Raw genomic sequence first — 27,456 nt, 5'->3', positions numbered from 1 at the left:
CAGCAGGAGCGCTTTCTCGGCCCTTCCAGGTAGTTAGGGCGGTAGCCCAGCCCTCGAGGACCTGCCACGGCCCTGCGTGGCGACGCCAGTCCCCGCCGTGCGCTGCAGCACTGTCCCGGCGTACGGGATCCTCGGGACAGGCCCAGCTCTGCGGGCTACTGTGTCCCTAAGGTCCCCAGCTCCTTCTACTTTTCCAGGGTTACTTGTTTTCCTTTGTGATTTCTAAAGACTGGGAAGCGGGGGTGGGGGGTGTCTCAGATTCTGAGTCGTGCACCCTCCATCTAACTTCTTCCTTCGTGTGGCGATAAATTCCTTAACTTCCAGCTCCCAGCCCATAGTCTCCACCTTTATTGTTTGTGATGAGATGAAACCTAGGACCTTGCACCTTTTGGGCACACACTACCCAGAGCTACATTCCCAGCTCTGAGATCTACATGGGGTAGTGGCGTGGACCCAGGACCTGCACACTGAGCTGCATCCCCACCTCTTACAGTTCAGAAGTTTCTTGGGTAATTACATCTATGCGTATATTTTAATCTTACAAATGAATTTGAGAATTTTTAAGTTTTGATTCTTTCCACTACAAATTAAGCAACTTGAAGTTTTGATGTAATGGTGTAGATTAATCTGTTCTATTACCTACATGGGATGTGTGTAATCAGATTTTTCTAAGTGCATTTGTAAATTTTAATTATAAATTCTGTATACTTCATCTGGATAATAACAACTCTCATCCATCCTTTGTTCATGATAGTTCAGTTGTCCCACGTCGTTATTATGAATATTGTTTATGTTTGTCTGATGTGATTATATTTTCACATATATATTTTCACGTATATTTACTATATGTGACTGTTGAAGTCTCTTTGTACTTTGTTTGATTGTTCTAAGACAGGGTCTTGCTAATGTAGTTCAGGCTAGTCTTGAACTTACTGTATATCCCAGGCTGGCCTTGAGCTCATGGGGATCTTCCTGTGTCCGCCTCTCCAGTGGTGTCCATAGCTTCTTACTTTTTTTTTTTTTAAATGATTTTGTTTGATGAATGCAATTTTTATTTTTATGCAGTCTGTTTTATGAATACTTTATATTTAATATTGATTTGTGTGACTCTGAAAAGATACTTTTCTAAAGGAACTTTTGAATGTTTTAGTTTCCTTTTATATTTAAGGATTTCTTTCCTCTGAAATGATTTATAATGTGGTATGAGGAAAAGATACCAAAGCATTATTTGCTACATAGATGCTCTGTTTTCCCAGCAGCTTTCATTCAAAAGACAGTCCTTTTCTTAACTCCCACTGTGCAACTCCCAGCATTTACATGTGTCTAAAAGGAAAGGATCTGTATAAATGTTGTCTTTTTAGTTCAACATGTGTATTTATTCATCTCTAGCAGGTCTACACAGTTCATAAGTATAGTCATATGCTGCATAACAGCATTTTGGTCAATGATGGGTTTATACAGTAGTGGCTAAAACACCTGGCCTGGGTGTGTAATGGGCTGTGCTTTCCTTTCCGACTTGGTGTAAGTGCACTCTGGAATGTTTGCACAATGAGAGTCACCCTGAAATGCCTTTCCCAGAGTGTATCACCACCATTAAATGAGGTATGACTACATATACACATGCATATGTTACAGTTAAATAATAATACATACTTCTTCATAATCAAATTTACCAGAGTTCTTTCAGTTGCATTAGTATTTTATGTTACTTTTATTTTATGCTTTGGTTTTGTGAGATAAGGTCTCACTGTGTAGTTCAAGCTGACCTTGAACTCACTGTGTAGTCCAGGCTGGTCTCTAATTTGCAGCAATCCTCCTGCCTCACCCTCACAAGTCTGGGATAACAGGTGTGCATCACCATACCCAGTTCAATTTCATTGGCCTTTTAAAAGAAACATTTCGTACTCTAGATAATATGTTTACTTTCAATACAGTTAAATTTTTCTCTTTCACTAAAAAGTCTTCACTCTCCTATTACAATTTGGCTTTTCTATGTTATGAGACTGATGGCTAGCTATTGAATTCTTAACCTTTTAAAAAATTTTACCTATTCAGGATTGTATGTTTCCTTTTGAACCTATATGCATGCTACTTTTTTAAAACAAATTTACTGAAGTATAATTGACATAATAATCTGCATATATTTTAGTATGCTATATACATTTTCTTGATATGTGCACACATCTATGAAGCCAGCCCCACAGTCAACATAGTTAACATATCTATGTCCACGAATTCCTGACACTTTTTGACTCTTGCCAGGGTGGTCTGAGGAGTCAGGTTGCATTCTGTGTTCCTGCACATGGTTGAAAATGTGAATGGAGCCCTGGGTACTTCCTGGTAGGGGCAGAAAAATATTAGTTAAGGGGTTTTTACCTGTGATCTGTGGATCTGTGCCACCACTGTGTGATGTTAACATAGGATTCTCAGGTCAGGCAGTGGAAAAGTTGTGACTATGGATGTGCTGTGAATTAACATGTGGTCAGAAGATGGTCCTGGTAGTGTGCTCCAGATATGCAAGTACTGATTCCAAAAGCTCTGCAAATGGTGTGGTGAGATCCAAGATTATGATGCTGTGACATGGGAGATGTACAGAATGAGTTCACATCCAACTCTGACCTGAAGGGTTTTGTTACAAACTAGTATGACATTTATTTTACCCAGGTATCAGATGAGCATATCCAAACTTCATTGAATCCTCAAGGAAATAATTGTGTGAAGTTTTGATTTGTTACTATGTGGTAGTTGCAACTATAGGGTTTCTTGTTTGATTTTCTGAAAGTAGAATTTCTTATCCCATCCTCCATGAACTAGCCTGCCTACCACTTACAGAATTTAGTTTCCAGGAACATGAGTTTCTACCAAGGATATTGGGATACTGGATGATGGTTGTCTTCTGACCTGAAGGGTTTTGTTACAAACTAGTATGACATTTATTTTACCCAGGTATCAGATGAGCATATCCAAACTTCATTGAATCCTCAAGGAAATAATTGTGTGAAGTTTTGATTTGTTACTATGTGGTAGTTGCAACTATAGGGTTTCTTGTTTGATTTTCTGAAAGTAGAATTTCTTATCCCATCCTCCATGAACTAGCCTGCCTACCACTTACAGAATTTAGTTTCCAGGAACATGAGTTTCTACCAAGGATATTGGGATACTGGATGATGGTTGTCTTTTCTTCTCTCTCTCTCTCTCTCTCTCTCTCTCTCTCTCTCTCTCTCTCTCTCTCCCTCTTTAAGACAAGGTCTCACTATGTAGTTCAGGCTGGACTTGAACTTATGTAGCCTAGGGTGACCCTCAAATTTGCTGCAATCTTTCTCAGCTTCCTGAGTGTTGGGGTTATAGGCATGCACCACCATATCCAGCTGATGGTCTTGTTTTCCTTGAGACAGTGTAGTTCTTAACACAGCATGAAGAAGAGGTGTTCAAGTATAGGAATTCTACTCTATAGAAGATCCTGGTGACTTGAATCCTCTAAATATTGTTTAATCCTCTAAATATCATTTGATGGTTTTTTAAGCTTCAGAATTTCTGTTTGATTTTTTAAAATTGCTTTCCTCTCTTTATGAAGATTTTCTTTCAGTGTATTAAAATATTTTTGTTTCCTTTAAGATCATTGTGTTTTCTTAAAACAGCTTTTTAAAATTCTGTATTTGAGAATTCTCCTATAACAGTGGTGGTGAACCTGTGCATGCGTTTGTTATCATTGAAAGCTCTAAAAGGTTTGCCATCACTGTTACTAATTCATCTTTGTTAACTTTCTGGCAGCTTATTAGGTGAGGCCAGGGTTAGCTGAATTCTGTTGATGGTTGTTGGTGTGCAGTGACACTTGGGCATTGAAGGATTTGGTGTTTACTTCAGTCATACTAATCTGGCTTTATGCCTATCATTCCAAAAATTCTGAACTGGTTGTTTATTTTCTCAGCTTGTGGTTTATTCCACTATAATCAGCTGTGGGTGGTGTTTAGGTCCAAATTTGTAGAGTCTGCCATAGATGTGTGAGAGGACAGTCCACACCCAGGTTTCCCCAAATTGCTGTTGTTTTATTCAGAAAGATCCAGAATAGTATTTTGAAAGAGTATTCTGTCCCCATGAGTCTCTCCCTGTGGCTGGGGAAGGTACAGGCTATCCACAGTTAACTGACCTATGGGATTCTGCCTGGCTCTGGGTGGACTGAATGGATGGAAAAGGCCATCTTATGCCATGTTAGTGAGATGCAGTGTTGCCAAGCTGTATCACGCCTTGTGCCCACAGCTCACAAAGACCAGTAGAGGGCTGGAACAGCACCAAGCCCAAATTAGTATATACTACCAGTTTCTGAGTTGTACTCATGGCTCAAAATTGCTGTTTCCATTTAGAGGTGACACTAGCATTCTGACAGACTGTGGTCACTTGTATCCCTTGGCATGGGGCTCTGCCATAAACTTCATTCTCAGGCAGGCCTGAGGGTGATAGCCATTAGTACTAGCCAGTTTTAAGTTTAACCACCCCATTAGCAAGTTTGAGGGCAAGATTGTGTGATTACTTCCCATTCTCCCTCTGGTGAATGGGGTTGTGCAGCATACCATGCTGCCTGAGTCTGGGGTAGTATTGGTGAAATCTATCACTCAGCCTCCTCAGCTGGCCCTAAGATGGTCATACCTCAGGCTCTGCGCAACAGGACTGAGCATTGAAAACTTCACCACAGTTCACAGTAATGCCGGCTAACACATAAATCCATCCCAGTGGGGTATAAGTCTCTGGTGTGGCTGGTTCTTCTGGAGCTCTTTCTGCAAGCAGTGTGCTGGCAATATCTGTGCTGCTCATGTTGGGGAATGGGTAATAGAGACCAATTCTTGGCCTCTTATGCTGCCAAGAAGCTGCTTTGTGCACAAACCTTATGCTTCTTGAGGGCCTTGCATGGTCTCAAGAGCAGGATAGGTAAACCCTGGTCTAACTTCCAGACTCAAAATTATACAGGCTGAAAAGGGTCTGACCCACACAGTCTCTTGCGCATGTCTCCTGTTGCAGGGCTTTTCTGGAGACTCTCTTTGAAATCTGGCCTGCATATGAGGCATTCTGTTCCCATCAAGCTCTGGGTGTCACTGTGGTAGAACTAGCCCTGGCTCAGACAAAACCATGTACCAGATATTATGTTCCCCTCCACCGTAGGTGGATTCCTGTTCCCACTCAGTTTCCTCAATGGAGGCAGGCAGCTGCCTAACTTAGCAGGGTTCAGATAACAGCTCAGTGCCTCTGTTTTGATTTAGCCATAGGGATTATAGGACTCTGCCTTGCACTGGATTTCACCTTGCAGTCATGATATTAGGGTTGCAGTCTTGATTCTCTCCCTCTTTTTGTAGAGAAGGTGCTTTTCTATGATGGGATGTTTGAGTTGGGGCAACTCTTTCCTTTCTGCCTTCTTCAGTGCATGTTTTTGCTTTGTTATATGGGTAACAGGCACTGTGTTCTCATCTGACTTCTTTAGCACTTGTGAAGATATTAGTTTGGTGTGTGAATAGCTGTTCTCCTTGGTGTGTCTGTGGAGAGATGATCACCAGAGGATCTTACTTAGCTACCCTCTTGCTCTTTCTTTTCAAACATTTTGTGATTAAATATGACAAAGTTAAATGTGACATTTTAACCTTTTATAAATGTACCATTTGGTGACATATTTAATCTGCAACTTTATCATCCACCCACAGAAATTTCTTTTCCCCAAGGAACCTCTTTACATATTAAACAGTAAATTCAAAACTTCTCTCTAAATAATGCTTCCACCACTGTTCTACCTTCTGTGAGCTTGTCTACTATAAGAATGTTATAAAAATATATTCATAGTATTTTTCCTCTTTTGACTTTATTTCATGTAGCATAGTGTCTTATGTCTTTACGTCATAGCTTGTATCAGTGTTTTATTTTGAAGGCTCAATATATTCCATTATACATGTGTATCATGTTTTTTATTGGTTCTTGGATAAAGTCTTGTATTGCTTTTCCCTTAAACTCACTATGAATAATGCTGTTATAGCTAAGTGTGGTGGTGCATAATCCCAGCCCTCTAGAAGCTGAGGCAGGAAGATAACCTTGAGTTTGAGGCTAGTCTGGACTATTGTACATAATGAGTTCAAGGCCAACCTGAACTATGTAGTGTAACACGTCATCTTGCTACATAGACCAGGTTAGCCTTGAAGTCATTATGTAGCCCAGGTATTTTGTGTCTTTTCAATTTTTTTTTTGAGATAGGACCATGTTGGCTTTGAACTTACTATGTAGCATTGAACTCATGGCAACCTTCCTCAGCCCCCAAGTGCTGGGATTACAAGCATGTGTCACTATGTCTGGCATCTTCTGCAAATTTTGGAAAGGATTTAGCCACTTTCTAAATATACTTTTGTGTTTTCTTCTCTCTTTCGTTCTTAACTTTCCTTCTATGTTACCCATCCTCTTTGTGAGCATCTGTCCATTTTTCTTCTTATTTCATAAGTATTAGAAAATATCCATTGAGCTATCTTCCAAGTTTCTTTTTTTTGTCTTTTCTTTTTTAAAAAGTAACTATAGAATTTCCATTTGGTAAGGTTTGCTTTTACTGTTGTGAGTTATCATCTCTCATACATTTTGAAAATAAACTTTTTTTTGTATATTAGGAATCAAATGTGGGACCTTGCACTTGTGAGGCAGGTGGCTGAACCACTGAGCTAAATCCCTGGCCCCAAAGTAAATATTCTTAAAGGAGGACTAACTAAGATAAATTTTTTTCAAACAAGTACCAGTAAGGTTCATTTTTTTTTTCCTCCCACTACCCAAATGATATTCTATAATTATCCCAAGGTCTCCTGCTCCCAGAAACCTTCTCCTTATTCAGTATAGTAATAAAATATCACTAACATCTGTTTATCCCTCTTGGTTTAAAATAGTAGAAATCTAAAGCACACTGACAAGAGAAAAATTTTAAAAAGCTATTTTACTGAATTCTAACGTTGTACCACATTCTTTTCCTTATTTCCATTTAGTCTTTTTTCTCCCCTTTTGGTCTTTATGCTTTATAAGTTGATATGTACATAGCTGTTTTTTTTTTTTAATTTGAGAAATGGCTTCTTTTAAAAAATTATTATTGGTAGACATTCCTCATGGGGAGTTGATATATGTACATAACACATCTTAATTCTTTTTTAAATCTCATTTTCCTTCCTTCTGCCCCTTCCCTCTATCCATTGGTTCCCTTCCCTTTTCCAAAAAAATTGTATCTCTCTGTTTCCCGTTATCTATGTTTTATTGTGCTTTTTATTTATATTTTGGGTTCATATAAGAGAAACCGTGTGATATTTAAGCTTGCGTGTCTGATTAATTTCACTTAACACTATGTTTTTGAGTAATGTATATTTTCCTATAAATGGCTAAAATTTATCTTTAGGACAAAGTGGTATTGTGTATAAATACCACATTTTCTTTATCTGTTGATGCTTCCAAGATTTAGTTATTATGAGTTGTGCTGCTATAAACATGGGTATGCATATGTCACTGTAATAGGTCTTTTGGGAAGATGTCTAGAAAGGGGATAGTTGGGTTGAATGACATTTCTATTTTTAGTTTTCTGAGGAATCTCCATACTGATTTTCATAATGATTGTACTAGTTTACATTACCACCAATAATGTAGAAGTGTTCCCTCTTCCCCTTGCAACTTCACCAGCATTTGTTACTATTTGATTGTTTGATAATAGCCATTTTTTCTGGAGTGAGGTATAATCTCAGTGTTGTTTTAATTTACATTTCTCAGTGGTGTGGTAGTACACACCTGTAACTTCAGCACTTGAGAGATTGAAGCAAGGTATCTCCATGAGTTTGGCTCCAGCCTGAACTACATAGTGAACTCTTGCCTCAAAAAACCCAAAAATTTGATTTCTAGTTCCATTCATTTTCATGCAAATGACATTTTATTTTTCTTTATGGCTCAATAGTTCTTCTTTGATACATAATATCAATGTCCATATATATATGTATATATATATATATATATATACACACACACATACATACACACACACAAACACATGCACACATGAATAAATACATCTGTATCAATCTATATCATATTTATAACTACAGTATATACTTCAGTTTTTATCCACTTAGTCATTTCAGTACATCTAGGCTTTTGCATAAGTTGTCAGTTGCTTATTTTTATCTTTTTTTTTCCTCATTGAGTTTATTGGTACATTTTAGGTATACAGAACAGTTACATTCATTTTTGGGATCTTGTACCTTTACGTGACAGGTCTTGGTTCTCATTTTTTTCCCCTTGTCCCTGCCCTCCCTTCACCCCTCCTCCCTCCTCCTTTATAAACACTTCATTTCCATTTTCTCATATCTTTTTCTCTTCCCTTATTAGTTTTCCCCTACCCTTCCTACTTTCCCTAGACCTTTAGCCCCTTTCTTCCTATTTCACATTGTCCATTCTATCATTAGGATCTTATGTACTATTATAGTTTATTTACACCAGAGAAACTATTCGGTATTTACACATGTGACTTATTTATTTCACTTAGGAGTATATCTTCAATATGTATCCATTTTCCTATGAATAAGTTTATTTTTATCTTTGAATTCATTAGTTATTTTAACAATCAAGCTTTCTTTAACTCTTTGACATTTCCTACACTTGTGTATTTGTGGATTCACCTGTATATATTCAGTGTGTATGGTCTTTTAGTGATATTTTACTTCCTGTTTTCTTAGATTTTTAAGTTGAGATTTGCACATCTGTTGAGAAGGATATCATTTCCACTATTATGTGAGAATTTTGTAGTAAGCATCTTTCCCTATGATGTGCTCTGGCCTGTGGCTATATCTGTGTCAAAGACCCCACTCAACATGTTCAAATCCCAGATCAGCTTTGAGAGGAGATTTAATAATTAGTATTAACAACTAAAAATAATCTATAAGACTGTTTAAAAACTTGCTAAAATTGATTTCTTCAATTCCATAAAGCTGTGGAAAGAAATGGGAATATTAGAATAGACTAAATAAAGTTATGTAGTAATCATATTAAAATTATTTCTAAAATATATTTTAACAGAATAAGATAAATAAAAAGATGAGGGAAGCAGATAACGTGAAAAAGGACAGAAGAAATAGGGAACAAAACTTAATGTATTAAAATATATAAAATGTTAACCAGTGGGGGAAATACTTAATTGGGGAAAACAGCAAAAGAACTCTTGAGAACATGATAGAAATTAAAGAAAAAACTAAAAAACAAGATTAAGATTATCCTTTGCAGAGGTATTGAAAATGTGAATTATTTCCTGGCTGAACTTCTGCTATTGAAATCTGCCAAATGTTAGGAAGAATGTGGAACACTTTTTCATCCAGAATGTTCCTTCTTAGCTTATGTTCAGACAGGCAGAATCACTTAAAGGGCTAAGATGAAGATGACAGTGATGGGGCTCAATTTACACCCAAAGTAAATTCGATGTTTTAGGCATACAGCAGTAGGGGCTATAGGTAAAGTTGGAGCCACTTGAAGACTCTCACTTGCCTGTCCTGGAGTTGATCCAGGTTTTGGGTCTCAGGTACTATAGTTCTCTAGCTAGGACACTCAGAAGCATGGTTGACCAGTATCCAGCTTGTGGCATCATGTACTCTGAATGCCTGAATGGGGCAGAGTTTGCTGTGCCCTTGGGTCTACATTGGGGTGAGAAGTGGAGGTTACCAAGCTTTCCACCAATTCCAGCATAAGATCCTGGGCCCAGAATACCATGAATCTGTGATCAACTAGTCTCTGCCCCTGATAGAATGTCAAACTGCAGTTTTTAAAAAGTACAATGTGCCTCAGCTTCAGTTTCCCTCTGCTACCCAGCAGCTGAACTCTGGTCAGTAGACTGCACTTCCCACTTCTCACCAGCTCACACCTACCTGGCACAGTGTATTTCTTGCTAACCACCCCTGTGTGTGCTGCGTTAACATAGTTTTAACTTGTTGAAAATCTTATTTTTTTCCCAAATAATCATGGTTCTAAAATTTTCTTGCATTTGAAAAAAAAAGTGGTGGAAAGTTTTGAAAAAAGGATAACAATGAGAAGAAAAAGTGAATATCATGCTGTGCAAAGACTGCACACTGTGAGGCTATAGGCCACAGGAGTAGGTTAAAATTCTTTTTTTTTTTTTCCTCTCATTGAATTTATTGGTACATTTTAGGTGTACAGTAGTTACATTCATCATTGGAATGAGTAGGTTAAGATTCTGCTTCATTTTATCTTTTGTGTTTGTTTTCTCTGTGGCCACTGATATGACATTGCTGATATTCCATCTCTGTGCATTCAGAACTGATACAACTTCATTCCTTTACAGCATCTTTAACTAGATTTGCTTGATAAAAAATCCTGTCTATCACTTCTTTCTTATAAATTTGTTTCTCTATCATTAAATATCTTCATGGGGTTTTCTAAATAGCTTGCACCTAAAAAAAAGGTGATGTTGATGTTTTTGTTGATGTTTTTGCTAATTAAAAGTTAAAATGCTGTAAAATTCATTCAGTCAAATTAATCTCTGATTTCCTCCATGGTGTTCTACCTTTCTGTTTTCTAAAATATGGTGGTCTCTTTGGACCACTGACCTTACCATCACAAGTGAGCGTGCTACACATTCTGACCACCCACAGCATTCTCTAAGTGATGGAATCAAAATATGCATTTAAAGGAAATCTCAAATGTATGGTTTTAAAATCTTAAAATTTGAGAAGTACTCTCCTAACATGATGACTTTCTCACTTGAGAAAAATTTAGAACTTCTATAAAATATAAGCACAGCACTCAAAAATGTACTTTCCTATGTTTTAAATTTAATCAAAGTGTAGTCCCTACACTGGTTTTGTAAATCTGATATCATATTCTTAGCTCCAAATTAGATAATACAGCATCTATTCAAATAGGTTTTCCACCTATATCTGCAGCAATCCTCATTCTTGTTTTATATTAGATCAAATTAAGAGCTTTGCTGATGAACACAGAATAAATGTGATTTTTAAAAAAATATTTCAGGAACTGTTGACATTCAAGGATGTGGCCATTGATCTCTCTTTAGAGGAGTGGGAATGCCTGGACCCTGCTCAGCAGAATTTATATAGGGATGTGACGTTAGAAAACTACAGAAACTTGATCTTCCTAGGTGAGTCTAAGTTCCTGTAGAATTCCTAATCCACTATCAGTATTTAATTCTCATCCTTTTTAAAGAATGCTTCCTGGGAGATTCTGATTTGTATGAATGAGTTTCAAGTTCCTACTTTCAAAGGAAAAACAATGGACGTCTCTTAGTGTAGAAACAAAATTTTTCATGTCATTGATTCTTCTGCGTCCCTCTGTCTTAAAGTGTTATCTATCCTTAATGTGCATTGTGATAATTGTAGAAATCCTCTTGCAGAAAATAATGTGGCCTTACATTTAAAGCTCATTTCTCCCTTTTATTGTTGTTTACTAGTTGAAAGTGAAGTGCAGTATGTACAAATTAGAATTGCTTTTTATATAGTCTAATGGGTGCGTGAAAACATTTGGAGAAATCATTTTTGAGGATCTTACATGATTTCTTCTCTTTTGACTATAGTACTGGGAAAGAAATGTCCATTATTGGGAGACTGTAAGGTGAGTGTCATATTCCATCTTCCAATCAATAGGTCTAGCTGTCTCTAAGCCACACCTGATAACCCTTCTGGAGCAAAGGAAAGAACCCTGGATTGTGAAGAGTCAAGATATAGCAGCCATGCATTCAGGTTCGTGAGAATTATGCAAAGGACATAGATGAGCATTTCAAAGGTCAGGAAGAAATTCAGGCTTTAAACAGTAGATTGAGAAGTTCTGTTTTAGTGGAAATGATATTTCAGAAGCTGAAATTTATCTCTTATACTATAAAAGGACATTTCCTGCCTTGTGTTTCATGATCTTAAGGCCTCTAAGGCTTTTCCTTTCCCTCCAGTGATTTCCTAAGTCATGGAAGGGACAGCTAAAGCTCTCCCTTTCATTTGTGAGGGTCTGGCTTCTTACCATTTGTTGGGCCCTCAGAAAAACTGTGCTCATATCAAAGCCTCTATGTTCATCAAATGCAGTATATTAATGACATCATAAAGAAGATTCTTTAATACAGTTGCCATGTTATTACATGTGCAAAAAGAATACTTCATGATTTGAATGGATATAATGTGAAATTTTTATGCCATATACTGCGTGCCACTGCAATCAAATGGCTGTTTTCCATGGTATGTAGTCACATCTAAAAATTGCCATTGTCTAGAATAATTTTTAAAGTGTTTTTTGAGAATTTTAAAGGATACATTTTCTTTTTTGTGATTTTATTTTCTGTGTTTCAATTAGAGTAGGTTCCCTCAGGTCATTTTTTTTTTTTTAACAGTTTTACCCTGTATATCATGAGTGGTGACAATTTCATCTTTTGTTGCTGCTGTTGTTGAGACAGGGTCTCATTATGCAGTTCAGGGTTGCCTTGAACTCATGACAGTCCTCCTGCCTCAGCCTCCCAAGTGCTGGGATTACAGGCATGTGCTGACAATTTCATTTTATATGACATCCTTTGCCTCTTATGACAAGTTTTTGAGTTAAATTGTGATTCAACTTATATAATTTTATTTATTTTTTATTTTTTTGGTACCAGGGATCGAATTCAACTTATATAATTTTAAAGTGTATTTTATCAGCATAATTTTTGGCACTCCTCTTTTGGACATATTTGTATGAAACATCATAGCCATCCTTTCATTTTCTGATTTTAAGTCCTTGTATCTAAGAATCTTCTTTTAAAAAAGAATCTTTAGATGTATATTTGGATTCTTTTACATTTATGCCAAATAGTGAATTCACTATTATGACTGTAGTGTTTTAATTCATTTGCATTTAAATAAATTACTGAAAATGAAGAAATGCTGTCTCTATATTATCTGTATTTCTTTGAATTATTTAATTGCTTTAGTTCTTTGATTTTTATAGTGACATTATTCTTCATCTCCTATTTCCTTTTCTTTTCACCTTATGTAGGCATTTAATTTCACTGGGATTATATATTAACTTACAAAACATTTTAAATTGGTAGCATATTAATTGGTAGGTATAAAAATACCATGTTTAGGGCTGAGGATGTAGCTCAGTGGTGCCAAACCTGACTGGAAAGCACAGGTCCTTAGTTTGATTCCCGGTACCAAAGAAAAAGAAAAAAGGAAAAAAAAAACATGTTTATATCTCAGCATTGTTACTGATGTCACAACCATTATTATATTGTATATATATTAAAATTGTGATGTTTTACATACTTTTAGCTTTCAAATTATATAGCAGATTTTGAAATTGTTTTTCACCTTCACGTTAGTACTACTGAATTCTATGTGTACATATATTTTTCTGAGAGATTTTTAATTTCATGATGTGTGATGCTAGACATCATTATTTAACTTAAAATGAGAAGGTCTTCCTTTAGCATTTCTTCTAAGTTCTTATGGTGATAATTTTTTTGAGCACTTGTCTATCTTGTATGTACTTTGTTTTTCTTTCATAAGGCCATTTTTCTGGATGCATTATTCTTGGCAGTTTTTGGCTTTAGCAGCATTTTGTTTATATGCTCCAAATTCTTTCTGGATTTCAAGGAATCTGCAAAGAGATCCACTAGTAAATACATAGGACCGAGTTTATAGATGATGCATCATTTTTCTCTTGTTGCTCTGAAGTTTCTCTGACCATGACTTGTGAAAGTTTGATTTTAGTGGGTTCCTTAAATTTACCCTTGTTGGTGATGATTGAGCTACTTAAATTTAGATGTCTTTTTTCTTCCTCATATTTAAGAATGTCTCAGGCATTGTTACATAATGAATTCTCAACTACACCATTTATCTTGTTTTTATTTGAAATTTTTATCTATTGGTATTATCATTTTTTGATTTCCTTTAGTTTTTTGTTCTTGTTTAGCTAATTATCTTTGAAATTATTGTTTTGAATTCTTTAGGTAAGCATAAATATCTTTTTCCTCAGCATCAATTTCTGTCTTACTTTGTTCCATTGAGTAGCCAATGTTTTTTCCCTCTCTCTGTTATGCTGAGTTAACTTGTGTTGAAATTTGTGTACTTAACCAGCCTATTGTATATTAATATGATCATTATGGAAAACAATATGAAAGTTGTTTAAAAGATTCCAAATATGTCTGGGAATATAGTTCAGTTGTAGAACATTTGCTTAACATGCAAAAGTCCCTGGGACTGATCCTCAGGAACAACAACAAAAAGGAAAACAATCATGTGATTCAACAGTACAAAATGTGTAGCTAAAAGAAAGCAAGTCCCTTTGTTGAAAATATATCTATCATGCAAAACCATTCATAATAAGGATGATATGGAATCAAAGATCTTTTCAGTGAATAAATGAGTAAGAACATATATACACATATAACACGAATTACTATGCAGCCATATAAAAAGATGATATTTGTCATTTGATTCAGAAAACACCAAAATGCAGGAATTTATAATGATTAAAGTATGGTCATTGCAGTCAGTTACTGTATAATCTCAATTATATGTAAAGTCTAAGATAGTTTGTTTCTTATAGTATAAAAAAGGGTTATCAGGGCTTATGATGTTTTGGCAGGGGGCTACTGAGGATCGAACTTGGGACCTTGTGCTTGAGAGGCAGGTAGTGGCACCAACTGAGCTAAATCCCTGAACCTTGTTATGAGTTTTGCTGGAGGAGTTGAGATGATATTGGTCAACAGTTACAAAATTTTAGATAACAAAACTTTAAAAATTCAATAGTCTACACTATGATGAGTATAATTAAAGTATTCATTTTTTGTATATTTCTTCATAAGATGCCATATTGATTTCTATACCTGTTGACAATATGCTATCATTTTCCTACTCTTAAAATTAGATTTAGTATCAAATGACCTGAATTGTCATGCAAAATATACCTGTTAACACCTACCCTGTGGTTAAAGGTAGATAGACATCAGTTTTAATACAACTCCCATGAAAACCAGAAATGTGTCCATATGTTACATTCTTCTCTATGTTTCCTAAGGGACAGTTAAAGTGTTGGGGAGATTTTTCATAATTGCCCAATGCTGTATAGGGAGAAGGAAGATTTTTGGTTGACAAGGTTAACTTTTACTAGTAAATTTCATTTCCACAATTATGTGACTCCCCTTAAAGTGGTGCTAAACTGGAGTGCTATGAACTTTTAATTGGTTTTCGGAGTTCTCACAAAGGTAATCTGATCAGCATTTTATTGTTCAGTTTAACTATCTGTGGGGAAGTGAGGACCTTGTGTGTAGTATTATATTTTCCTATATTATTCAGCTTGGTGTAATTTTGGGGGGGTACTGGGGATTGAATTGAACCTTGCGCTTGCAAGGCAGGCGCTGACACCACTGAGCTAAATCCCCAGCCCGTAGATTGGTGTAATTTTATTATATCTGTAAGATACATTGATCTGAGTCTAATAAATGAGATAATTTGTTTTTTTTTTTTCTTTTCAGCTATGTCTTATCATATTCAAGGGTTTTCATCAGAGCAGGGCATAAAACATTCATTCCAAAAAGTGATGCATCAAAGATATGGAAATTGTGGCATTACCAATTTATACTTAAGAAAAGACTGGGAAATTGTTGGTGAGTATGACGGGGAGAATCAGTGTTTTAATGGACATAACCAATATGTGACAACTAAAGACAGTGGAAATATCACTGCCAAAAATGATAATAAACACATAACATCTCAGAAAATACTTGAATTTTTGCCACTTACCTTGAATGACCAAGATGTTTCTCTAAGTAAACATTCACATCCAATTATAAAACATAAACTTTCTCTCAAAGAAAATTTGGAAAAGCCAAAATTGGATCTAGTCGATGGTTCAGTTAACTATTTGAACAATTTCAAAGGTAGCATTGGATTAAATTTTCATTCAGGCATTTCTATAGATAAGAGATCAAAAATGGATGAAAAAAGTTCTAAATATTGTCAATTTGATAAAACCTTTAAGAAAAATTCATTATTCTACAATCAACAAATATGTCTATTGTGTGCAAAAATGTACAGTTTGAATAAATACAGGGTGTTTACACATCCATTAATGTGCAAGCAAAACCCATATATAGATCTTTTGGAAACTCATGACATCTGTAATGAACATGAGAAGGCCTCTTGTGAGGGGTCTACTCTAAATAATTACCAGGATATTTATGCTGGACAGGAACTTTACCAGTGTAATGAAGTTTACAAAATTGCAAACCATGACTCAAACCCCAGTAAGCATCAGAGTACACATTTTCAAAAAAACATTTACAAATGTGATAAGTGTTGCAAAGTCTTTGACCAGTGTTCAGAAAGTATCCATGTTCAGCACAAGCTTTCTAAGTCTATAGACTGTAGCAAAGCATTTGCTAATGATTCTGCCTTTCATAAACACCAGAGAATTGATCCTGGAGAGAAACGAAACAAATGTAAAGAATGTGACAAAAGCTTTCATCAGAGCTCAACCCTTAAGAAACTTTATAAATGTAAAGATTGTGACAGAGTCTTTAAATATTGCTCAACACTGATTCGACACCAGAGAATTCACACTGAAGAGAAACCTTACAAATGTGAACAGTGTGGCAAGGCCTTTAAATACTGTTCAACTATTAATCAACACCAGAGAATTCATACAGGAGAGAAACCCTTCCAATGTAAAGAATGTGGCAAAGCTTTTAATCAACGGTCGAATCTTACCAAGCACCAGAAAATTCATACTGGAGAGAAACCCTTCCAATGTAAAGATTGTGGCAAAGTCTTTTATCAAAACTCAGCTCTTAATCAACACCAGAAAATTCATACTGGAGAGAAACCCTACAAATGTAATGATTGTGGCAGAGTCTTTTATCAAAACTCAGCCCTTAATCAACACCAAAGAATTCATACTGGAGAGAAACCCTACAAATGTAAAGAATGTGGCAAAGCCTTTAACCAAACTTCAACCCTTAAGAAACACTACATAATTCATAGTGGAGAGAAACCCTACAAATGTAAAGAGTGCAACAAAACTTTCCATAGTTCCTCGAACTTAACTCAACATGAGAGAATTCATACTGGAGAAAAACCCCACAAATGTAAAGAGTGTGGCAAAGCCTTTGATCGAAGTTCCACACTTACTCAGCACCAGAGAATTCATACTGGAGAGAAACCCTACAAATGTACCAGATGTGGCAAAGCCTTTAATCTAAGTTCAAGTCTTACTAGACACCAGAAAATTCATACTTGACTGAAATGCAAATATAATGGTTGTGGCAGAACCAGCGAATAGATTATGTATTAGAAACAGAAATGTAATGCATGTGGTAAAACCTTTGATGAAATGTCAGCCTTTACTGGACACTAGAGAACACACATGGGGAAAAGGCTGTACAGGTGTAAAGATTATGGCAGAGCCTTTAATCAAAATTTAAAGCTTATTATAAATGCCTGTTTTTTAGTTCCATTTTTGTAAACTGGATAAAGAACAACTTTTAGATTAGTCATTGTATCAGAAGAAAAATTTCTCATGGTTATTTGAAAGTTTTTTTTCATAGAACGTGAATTTTGAATTATTTTTTGAAACTTTGTAATCTTTTAATTTTTTACTAAAGAAAAAATATTTAATGTATTACCAGTTTTGAGTATGGAACAGCAGATTATTTTAACAAGGACATTAAATTTTCACAAGATTGCAGCTATCAGGTGTTAATAATTGTACTGTTGAATTAACAGCATAGTGACATTTCTTGCAGTCATTTTCCTAGAGTCATTGAACTTCAGATAATTTGGAGACCGTTATTTCTACAAGTCATTTTTATTCCCTACTTTTTGTAATTATTGGAAAATTGTGGTGGATGTAGAAATACAAAAGAAAGCCCTTGCTTTTGTGGTTAATATTTATATATTTTTATTCCTTTGGGGCTACAAAGGACACACAGATTTCATATATTATTTAAAAATAGAAATATTGTTGTGGAAGGAATTGGTAAATGACACACAGAGACCCACGAGTGGGTAAAACAACATTTACTTTGCTCGCAAAGGGTCAGCCTGCACCAAGGGCTGTGCCAAATGACTGACGCCAGGCTGGGTTACAATCTGCCTTTGTTGTAGTTTTTTTTTGTACCAGGGATTGAACTTGGGCCCTTGGACTTGTGAGGCAGGTGCCAGAACCACTGAGCTAAATCCCCAGCCCACAGTCTGCCTTTTATAGGAGTTTTATAATCATGACCTCATTTTAGGTGATGAGACATTCTAGTTCCCACAGTTCCATCACAAATCATGGTCACAAGATAGCTTCAATGTTAACCCAAATGTAGCATTTTCTTTCAGATGTTTCTTTAGCTATTCCAGCCCACAAGAGTGGGGATCAGGGTTAGGGAAGCAGGACTGGTGATATTTTTTCATCTTAACACCTATATAGCCATATGGTTTACAGAAAGTTATAGGGCTCAGGGATTGTTAGCTTGAACATCTGGTCGCATCCTGGGATGTGGCTAAGCACCTCCGGCATCTGTTAATTTTAAACTGGGGTTACATGTCTTTAAGTTTTAATGGTGAAACCTTGGGTATTTTGTTAAATAAGCAAAGCAAATTACAGAAGCAAAAAGGTGGTGGTTATTCTGTAATTTTTAAAAACTTTTTGTAGGTTTCAGACTATTTACAGAAGTTCTTTTTATAATATTACTATTTTTTTGTTTGTTTTTGGTACTGGGGATCAAACTCAGGACTCTGCACTTGGGAGGTAGACACAGACACACTGAGCTAAATACCCAGCCTGACATAATACTGTTTGATAAGCTTCAGGCATAGGGAATTGTAGAATTACTGAATATGTGTGAATTTATGTATGTCATCTGTTGAGAATAAAGGGAATTTTTTAAAGGTGGTATTGTTATGTAGTTTAGGCTGGCCTTGAACTGTGTAGCTGTGGGTGACCTTGAATTTATGGCAGTCCTCCTGCCTCAGCCCCTGTAGTGCTAAGATTATAAGTATGTTCACCATGCACAGCAGAAAGAGAATTATCAGAACAAAAGATAACTTGAAAAGACTTATTTATCAAAAATATCATTTTTCCCTTTTAGAATCTCCTTCTGCTATAAATCATTTTTTTTTTTTTGCCTGTTAGTCATGAAAGACCTACTACAGTCGACCCTTGAGTTACGACCAGCCTGATATCTGAACAACTTGGGTTACCACTGGAATTGTATTAAAAACCAAAGTCTTGTGTTACAACCTAAGTTCTGGCCAGTTGTGCTTCCAGATAATTTCAAATGCACACTTAACCCTAAAGAGTTCTGGAAGGGACATTACAACATCCTTACTGTGTAGGGTTATTTGAGAAATCCTAGGTCAGTGACATTGAGATCTGCCTATATACAAGACAGAGACTGAAGGCTATGTGGAGGAGCCTGAGAGAATTACAACCAGCTCTCAGAAACAGATTGAGTTTGTAAGTCAAGGGTCCACTCTGAATCTTAATTGAAGTTTGTGAAATATCCTTCACAAAATGTAAGAATTTTTTTATACTTTTGTTCCAAAGTTAATTTGAAAATATAGTTCATGGTAATTATACATTTTCTTTAATTCTACATTCCATTATTTTCTTCTCAAGAACACTTTCAAGTTATTTTAATTTACTTTTCTGATTAATGACCATAGAAAATTTAATGTATTTCTTGAGCCAGTTTAAATGATTTCTGAGACGTAATGAATCATGTTTTGAAATTTATAAGACATAAACTCACAGAACAGTTCTAAGCATATAACAGATACTCACCTACCTTGCAAGCACAAGGGCCTGAATTTGATCCCTGGTACAAAATACATACACACACACACACACACACACACACACACACACACACATACACACACACACACATATTAGAATGAGTTCATTACTTTATGTAAGAATGAAAAACCCAAGGTAAATAATGATATTAACTTTGTGTATGGAGAGCTAATGCGTATTCTATAGATGCAAACATGACAGTTTCTGAATAGGAGAGGGTTTATTTTTTCATGTTTTAATCATCTCTAGTGTGTCATTGATGTATTTTCTTATAGATCTATATGTCGTTGATGTACTTCTTCAGATCTGTGTGTGCATTGGAGCTGTTTTCCTTCATTGCCTGTATTATTGTTCTTGGTTTCTTGTCCTTTCCATTTCACGTCACACAGAAATTTTTAAGTTGAGCACCTTTGAAATTTTCTACTTGTAAGGATGAGTTTCCACATTTTAATACATTATCATAATTATAGTGTACAGTATGAAATTTAAATGCATATCTACATTATGTAATCAAGTTACAGTAATTGCAATGTATATCACCTGAAACATTATGTCTTGTGAAAGTAGCCAGAACCCTTCTGGCTAATCTGTTGTATATAAACACATTATTAGTTGTAGTTGTTCTATATCACAGAACACTCACTAGATCTTATTTTCCTTATCTTCCTATACTTTTGGCATGTTTACTCATTTTCTCCCCTTTCCATTTAATTTCTTGTCTTGTATGATGGCTTCATGGAATTGCGGCCCTTATTTGTCTTTTTTCCAGGATATTTAGAATTTTTTGCAGTGCTAGTTTGGTATTTGTGAAGTTTGTCAGTTGTTCTTTTTCATGAAAGTATCTTATTTCTCCATCAATTTTGAAAGATAATTTTACAGAGTACATCAGTCTGGGTTGGAGATTGTTTTAGGGCTTGAAATACTTCACTTCTGGGTTTTCTTGATGTAAGGGTTTTTATGGAGAAGTCTGTGATTCTGATGGATTTTCCTTTGTATGTGGTTTATTTTTTCTAATTGCTTTCAATATTTTGCACTTCTGTTCATTTTCTGGAATCTTGGCTATTACATGCCTAGTTTGGATTCTTTTTGATCATGGCTAGCTGGAGTTTTATATGTTTCATTTATCTGTATGTCATTTTTTTCCCATTTGGGAAATTTTCTGCCATTACTTATGTGAACTTTTTTTTAATGTCTTTTGCACTATCTCCTGCTTTCTCATTGGCTCCAGTCTGTCTAATGTTAGTCGTCTTTGCGTCATCTGCTAACTGCTGAATCGTTTTCTCATATTCCCTTATTATTTTTACAAAATCTTTATTTTCTTGGTCACTAACTGTAATCCTGTCTTCCATATCAGATATCCTGTCCTCACATTGACTCATTCTGCTGTGTATACTTTCAGTGGCATTTTTAATCTCCTGGATATCTGAATTTGTTTTATGGATTCCATTTCTTTCCTATTCTGAGCCTTCATGGATTCCATCATGTTCCTGAGCTACTCTATTTTTTAAGTCTGTGTCTGCTCCAGAGTTATAAATCGTATCTTTCATTATGGTCACTATCTATTTTTAACTGAGAAATCATTTCTGATTTCATTTTTTCCAAATCCTCTTTCATTGCCAGTTCAGGGAGTCTAGGTGGTTGAGTTTCATATTGTTCCATCTCATTGCCCTCTAGATTTCTCTTTGGTGATCTGGAAATTTGGGTTTGTATCTTATTTAGGCATCTTTTCATTTTTATGTTTTAATTGTTGTTGATGTTTTTTGTTTAATTCCTGGGTTGCTACCTGTAAAATGCTTACTACAAGTATCTTTCTTTCTAGTATTTAGAACTCTTGGGGAATGGCTACTTCCTGGATTGTCCAACCCTTAAGTAATCTCAGTCCTGTCACACCAGGAAAGATATTTGATCAGAAAAATCCTGTTACCTTGGTCAAGTAATACAATCTGCATCAACAACAGCAGCAGACACAGCCCAGAAATTGATAAACTGCCAGCCACTGTTTGACACCTTTAACAAGACCTGTGGCCACATATCAAAATTAAGGACCAACCAGAAGTATGTTACACTAAGCAAGCCCTTAAATATAGTGGCCTTACCCTTTGGGAAGAAGACTTAGAAGGAGTTGGGCTGGGAATAAAGAGATAAAAGGAGAGGGAGAGGTTAGAAGTAGGGCCAGAGGAGACAGGAAGATCACACAAACCTGGGGAAACTGGTGAAGGTAGGAAGAGATGGAAGGAAAAAATACAAAACAGAACAAACTAAGAGAGGGGAAATAGAAAATATATTTACTATAAGAATAAGAACAATCGAGAGAAAGCAAAAAGAGAAAAAAATAGGATCACAACAGGATCAAGAAGAGGAATGAAGGAGAAGGCAAGAGGGAAAGGGGGAAAATGGGGGATCCCCTTCAAAGCATATTTCTGCTGTTGCTGGTAGAGAACATGGGCAGCAGCCTATAGATCCAAGGCAGATAATCTCAGTGAGTCCACCATACTCCACTGAGATTTAAGCTGGTTTCTGGCTGCAAAACTGGAACTGAGTTCCCTGATCTCTTGTTTCAACTCTGCACAGTTCTACTGAAGGTTTGAGCTGCCCTTCCCCAACAGCAAGTCTGGGTTCCAATAGGAGATGATAATCCCACTCTTCCCACCAACCACTGTATTCCACTGGGTCTTCACTACAGTGTCTTATCTCTCCTTGTGGCCTTCAACTTTCTGACTTCTGGGGTTAAGGTCTTGGGTCTTTCCTTAATCAACAGTCTTCTGTATGTCTCTTGCCCAAGTCTCTCTTCTGTGATCCTGTCTGCACAGCACTCTCAGCCACTGTGGTGCCTTTTGCTTGTGTCCACTATCCTAGTGCAAGGGAGGGGGTTGTGTTCTCTTCCTGTCACCAGCTAAGGCTTCTTGTTTGTCCCTGTATCTGGTCTCAGAGGAGAGTGGGTATCTCTAGCCCTTTGGATTGATTTAAGAGCAGAGTTTGGCTGGGCATGTTCTCTATTTCACAGCATAGATTTTTTTGATCTGTTGACCAGCAGCCAGCAGTCCAGTGTAGCTGGCTGTCTCTTCCCTTCTTTATCTCAGGGCAGCAAAGTGGCCCTGAGAGAAGGGACCAAAAGCAAAAAAGTGATGGGGGGGTTCCTCTACCCAAATGGTGTGCATGACCTTGTTGCCATTCACTTTGGGTGAACTGGATTTCTAATTTCCCATTTAAATTCCCTCAGTCTGCTGACTAGCTGCCAGCAGTCCTAGTCCACTGTTTCTGGGTGGTTTTTCCCTGATTTCTTTCTGGACTGCAGTGTGATCTTGGAGGTATGCAGCACCTTTGGACTGTAGGAATTCAAGTGTGCCCTTGTGCCCCAAATGGTGACCACTTTCTGGTTGCTAATAGCAGTAGCTTCCCTTATCAGTTTTCCTCTGGGGTGGGTCTTTGGGGGAATGTTGTCTGGCATTTTTGCCATTGCCTCTGGCTGTACAGGCCTTTCCTGTTTCAGGAACTCTGTTTCTCAGTGAGTGATTGAGTTGTTTTCTCAGATCCCCACTGGGTGGGTTCACCATGGATTTGCTGGGTCAAGTATCTGTTCTCTGTGATTAATCTAATTCTTCTGTAGTATGGGATCCTATTTTATTCTCATCTGTGCATTCCCTTGATGTTCTCACATGCCCTCTGCACCCTTTTTGAGGGGCTTCAGGTTGATGATTTCCAGATATCAGGCTCTTTATCCTGGGAAAATGTGCTGGTGGCATTACTGTTCCACCATTTTCTGCAAACTCTTGTGGTCTATTTTGGAGAAAGTCTAATGTGCTGCTGAGAAGAATGTGTATTCTGTTACTTTGGAGTGGAATACTCTGTGGATGTCTAGTAGATCCATTTCTTTGAAGGGTAATTTCAGTTCTGTGGATTTCTTTTGTGTAATACTGTCCATTTGTGTTAATGGGGTATCAGTGTCCTCCATTACAATTGTAATGGTGTTTATCTGACTTCTTATGTCTATCAGTGCTTATTTTATGAAGTTGGGTGCCCTACTATTTGGTGCATATATGATTGTTATCTCTTCCTGTTGTATTGCTCCTTTAACCAAGAAGTAGTGACTGTTGTCTCTTATGATCATTTTTTACTTGAAAAACACTGTCTGAAATTAAGATAGCTACTCTTGATTTTTTTTTTCTGGGTTCCTCTTGCATAGAATGTTATCTATCCCTTGATTTTAAATCTGTGAATTTCATTTTAATTAAATGTTTCTGGTATACTGCATATCTTTGTGTTTTTTCTTGATCCATTTTGTCAGTGTTTGGGTAATTGCGACCACTCACATGGAGAGTTATGACTGAGACATACTGACTTATGCCTATCATGCCATTTTCCCATAGCTGATTTTTTTTTTTTTTTGTCTTTTGCTTAATTGGTCACCCCACCAAGGTGTATTTGTTTTTAAAAAATTATTGGTATTATTGGCCTTATTGTCCATTAGACTTCCCTTCCCTTAAGATGGCTACTACATAAAATAGCATAAAGTAGCCTCCTCCTTCCCATAATGCTCTGCACCTTAAAATGGCTGCCACATGGAATAGCTGCCTCCTTCCCATTACGCCATGTAAAAATATGACTTCTCCCACCAAAAGACAGTCTTCTTCCCAATATGCCCCTCTTCCCAGCAAGAAAGGAAATCTGATACTTGCTACCTCCTAGTAACTAGTGATGTCACAAGCTCCTCCAATGCCTTAATATTACTTCACTCAACTCTAACCCAGCTCAGGCTTTTTCCCCACCGTTCCTATAAAAGAAGCTCCCTCTTCTGCCACGTTGCTCTCTCTCCTTTGTTCAGAGTCAGCCCAGCATATCTTTCTCAGAATAAAGGCTTGTTATGGTCCTGATTTTCTGCTCTTTTCACCTAACAGTCTCCTTCTTTGTTGTAATGATGGTTTTCTAGTGTGACTTTCTTGAGGTGGTCCTTGTTGTGAAAATATTTATCAGTTTTGAAGGATGCAAAAGGTGGCGTTGGAAGTTATTTTTAGGGCTTGAAACACTTCAATCCCTTCTGGATTTTATATTGAAAACTCTGATGTAATTCTAATGGGTTTACCTTTATGATTTTTTGCCTTGCTGTAACAGCTTTTAAAATTTTGTCCCTGTGATGGGCTTCTGGTACTTTGAGTGTAGCATAGTGCATAGAGATTCTCTTTTGGTTTGGGCTATTCAGGGTTCTATATTCCTTACTTATCTGTACATATATTTCTGTTGCTATATTTGGGGAGTTTTCTGCCATTTCTTTGAACAGATTTTTTAAAAAATACCATTTGTATTGACTTCTAATTTTTTACTTGTAGTCCTTGTGTCATCTAGAAACTGTTGAATTTATTTTTCATATTATGTTGTTGTCATTAAGTAGTGGGTTCTTGAAAGCATCATTGTATTCTAGCCCTGAAATTCTGTCCTCACATTGGTCATTTCTACTGGATATACTTTCACCATAATTTTTAATCTCCTAGATCTGATAGAAACTTTTTCATGACTGATACCTCTCATGCTAAACTGGTCATTCATGTTTTATATCATTTTGATTAGCTCATCTAGCTTCTGAAAGCTCCTGGATCATTGTGGTTACTACTTTACTTCTATTATCTGTTTAGTTATATCTTCCATGATCCTAAGTAATTATTTAATCGGTCTTTTTTATATAGGTCTGAGTTTCACATTTGTGATGGATCTGAGTCAACATGCAAATGTGTCTATGTGATCACTATAAAGCATGTGGGTTTGGGAAAGGCCTGGGTTCTCTGAGCTGTCTTTCTCTGTAAGATGAAGGAAATCTTGGGAGTACAGGAGCCATGCAGTGCAACACTAACAATTACATGATATGTTAATAAACACATGGACAAAACTACACAATCCTGAAAAGCACAGATTTTGGTTGTTTTTTAGTAAACCGTAAAGTAATTATTTTTTCCAGCTTTTCTGTAAGATCTACTGAGTTTATATATATCAAAGTGATACCCAGAGACATCAAATTGAGATTGAGGTCTTTGTAGATAAGTAAAACATGCATTCAGCTGTTGCCACAAAAAGGCATTAAACATGTCTCACATTGAGTATTTCAACTATTCCTACTGCCCCACTGAATGCGGAATTGTCTCAAACTGTTAAGGTCTCACTGTGCACCTCAATCAATGTAAGTTATTGTTTTAAATGTCCCCTACAAATTAATGTGCCATAGAGTTATTTGACCACTGATGGTCTTTAAGGAAGTTGTTCGATGATTAGAACTCTCAATTTATCAATGGTGCTATGAAATGAAGTTTTTTCCACCATGTTCCTTCCCTGTAGGTTCAAAGGCAGTAGAACCAGTAATCATGGGCTGAAATAAATTTTTCTACAAATGACTCAAATTTACTCTTATTTAAGGTGGGGTACTCCACTGTCTATATATACATTTCTTTCCATTTCTCTGTTGATAGGCATATAGATCATTTCTAAGTTTCAGCTAGTATGAGTTGTGCTGCTATAAATTTTGATTTGTCCAGGTCACTGAAATATGTCTTTAAATCTTTTGAGACACTCAGGAATCGTTCTACTGAATGGAGTTACAAGTTTCTAACTTCTGTTAGTGGCTGAACTAGTTTATGTTCCCACCAACACTAGAATGGTTGTTTTCCCCCACAGGTTCATGAATCTGTTTTTTAGTTCTTGATGTTAACTGTTCTTTCTGGGGTAAAATTTTATTTCAATTTACTTTACTGGCCAAAGATGCTGAACATTTTTTTAAAGGTATTTAGCGGCAATCTGTACTTCTTCTGAGAAGTATATTTCTATAGCCTACTTTTTCCAATTGGGTCTTTTATTATTGGAAGTATTTTTTTGAGGCCTTTGTATATAGTAGATATTAGTTCTCTTGAGTAGTTGGCAGTGTTTTTCCATTATGTAGGTTATTTCTTCACTGTGTGGCATTCTTTTGATATAATCCCATTGTTTTTGATATCCTACCTTATTTTCTAACAAACCAATAACAGCAATGAAAAATGTAGTATTTCCATGCCTCTGTATTCAGAACATGGAACAAGTAGCTTACTCTTGCTTCACTGTTCACTTTTTTAAAAAGTGATGCAGGCATATGAGTGTTACACAAATACTACAATGAAAATATTTCCTGAGCAATGAAATCTTAATTTGAGATAGTTGTTTTTTGTATCTGATCCTAGGTTTAGGTCAGAACCTAAACTTGTTTCCTTTAACTTAAAATGCAGATATAAAGAGAACAAATGTATAGTTTGCAAAGAGATCTAAGTTACCCAGGCTGGCTTCAAATTCATGACCATCCTGGCTCAGGTGCATCAGAACAATTGGCTTGTACTTTTTTTTCTTTTTTTATGGGGATTGAATTCAGGACCTTGTGCTTAGAAGGCAAGTGTGGCACCACTGAGCTAAATCCCCCGCCCATGGCTTGGACTTTTATAGGTTAAGTGAAAAAAGGACAAACATGGATATGATATTAAAATAATTTGGTACTGTGAAATAAAACCAAGGAGTACTAAAGCATTGAGCTTTATCATTAGACCGTTCATATTTTTATTTATTTTTTCATATTTTTATTTTGAGACAGTGTCTCACTAAGTTGTCTAGGCTGGCCTCAATTTTATTTTCTTCTCA

The 27,456-nt window shown here is 36.3% G+C and overlaps 1 protein-coding gene across 1 annotated transcript in view; it reads left to right on the top strand.

Annotated features, from left to right (window-relative positions):
* Positions 1 to 17,530, top strand: part of LOC104871220 (zinc finger protein 383) — a 17,881-nt gene extending 351 nt beyond the window's left edge. The window contains exons 2-4 of the mRNA XM_010637082.3: positions 11,023 to 11,149; positions 11,652 to 11,747; positions 15,506 to 17,530. Coding sequence (XP_010635384.1) covers positions 11,023 to 11,149; positions 11,652 to 11,747; positions 15,506 to 17,268 — 1,986 coding nt within the window. The 3' untranslated portion in view covers positions 17,269 to 17,530. The remainder of the gene's footprint in view (positions 1 to 11,022; positions 11,150 to 11,651; positions 11,748 to 15,505) is intronic.
* Positions 17,531 to 27,456: the final 9,926 nt, after the last annotated feature.

The sequence above is a fragment of the Fukomys damarensis genome, unplaced genomic scaffold, assembly GCF_012274545.1.
Source record: "Fukomys damarensis isolate Sample0158 unplaced genomic scaffold, DMR_v1.0_HiC HiC_scaffold_4, whole genome shotgun sequence".
Lineage (NCBI taxonomy): Eukaryota > Metazoa > Chordata > Mammalia > Rodentia > Bathyergidae > Fukomys > Fukomys damarensis.
This window is presented reverse-complemented; position numbering and strand designations above follow the sequence as displayed.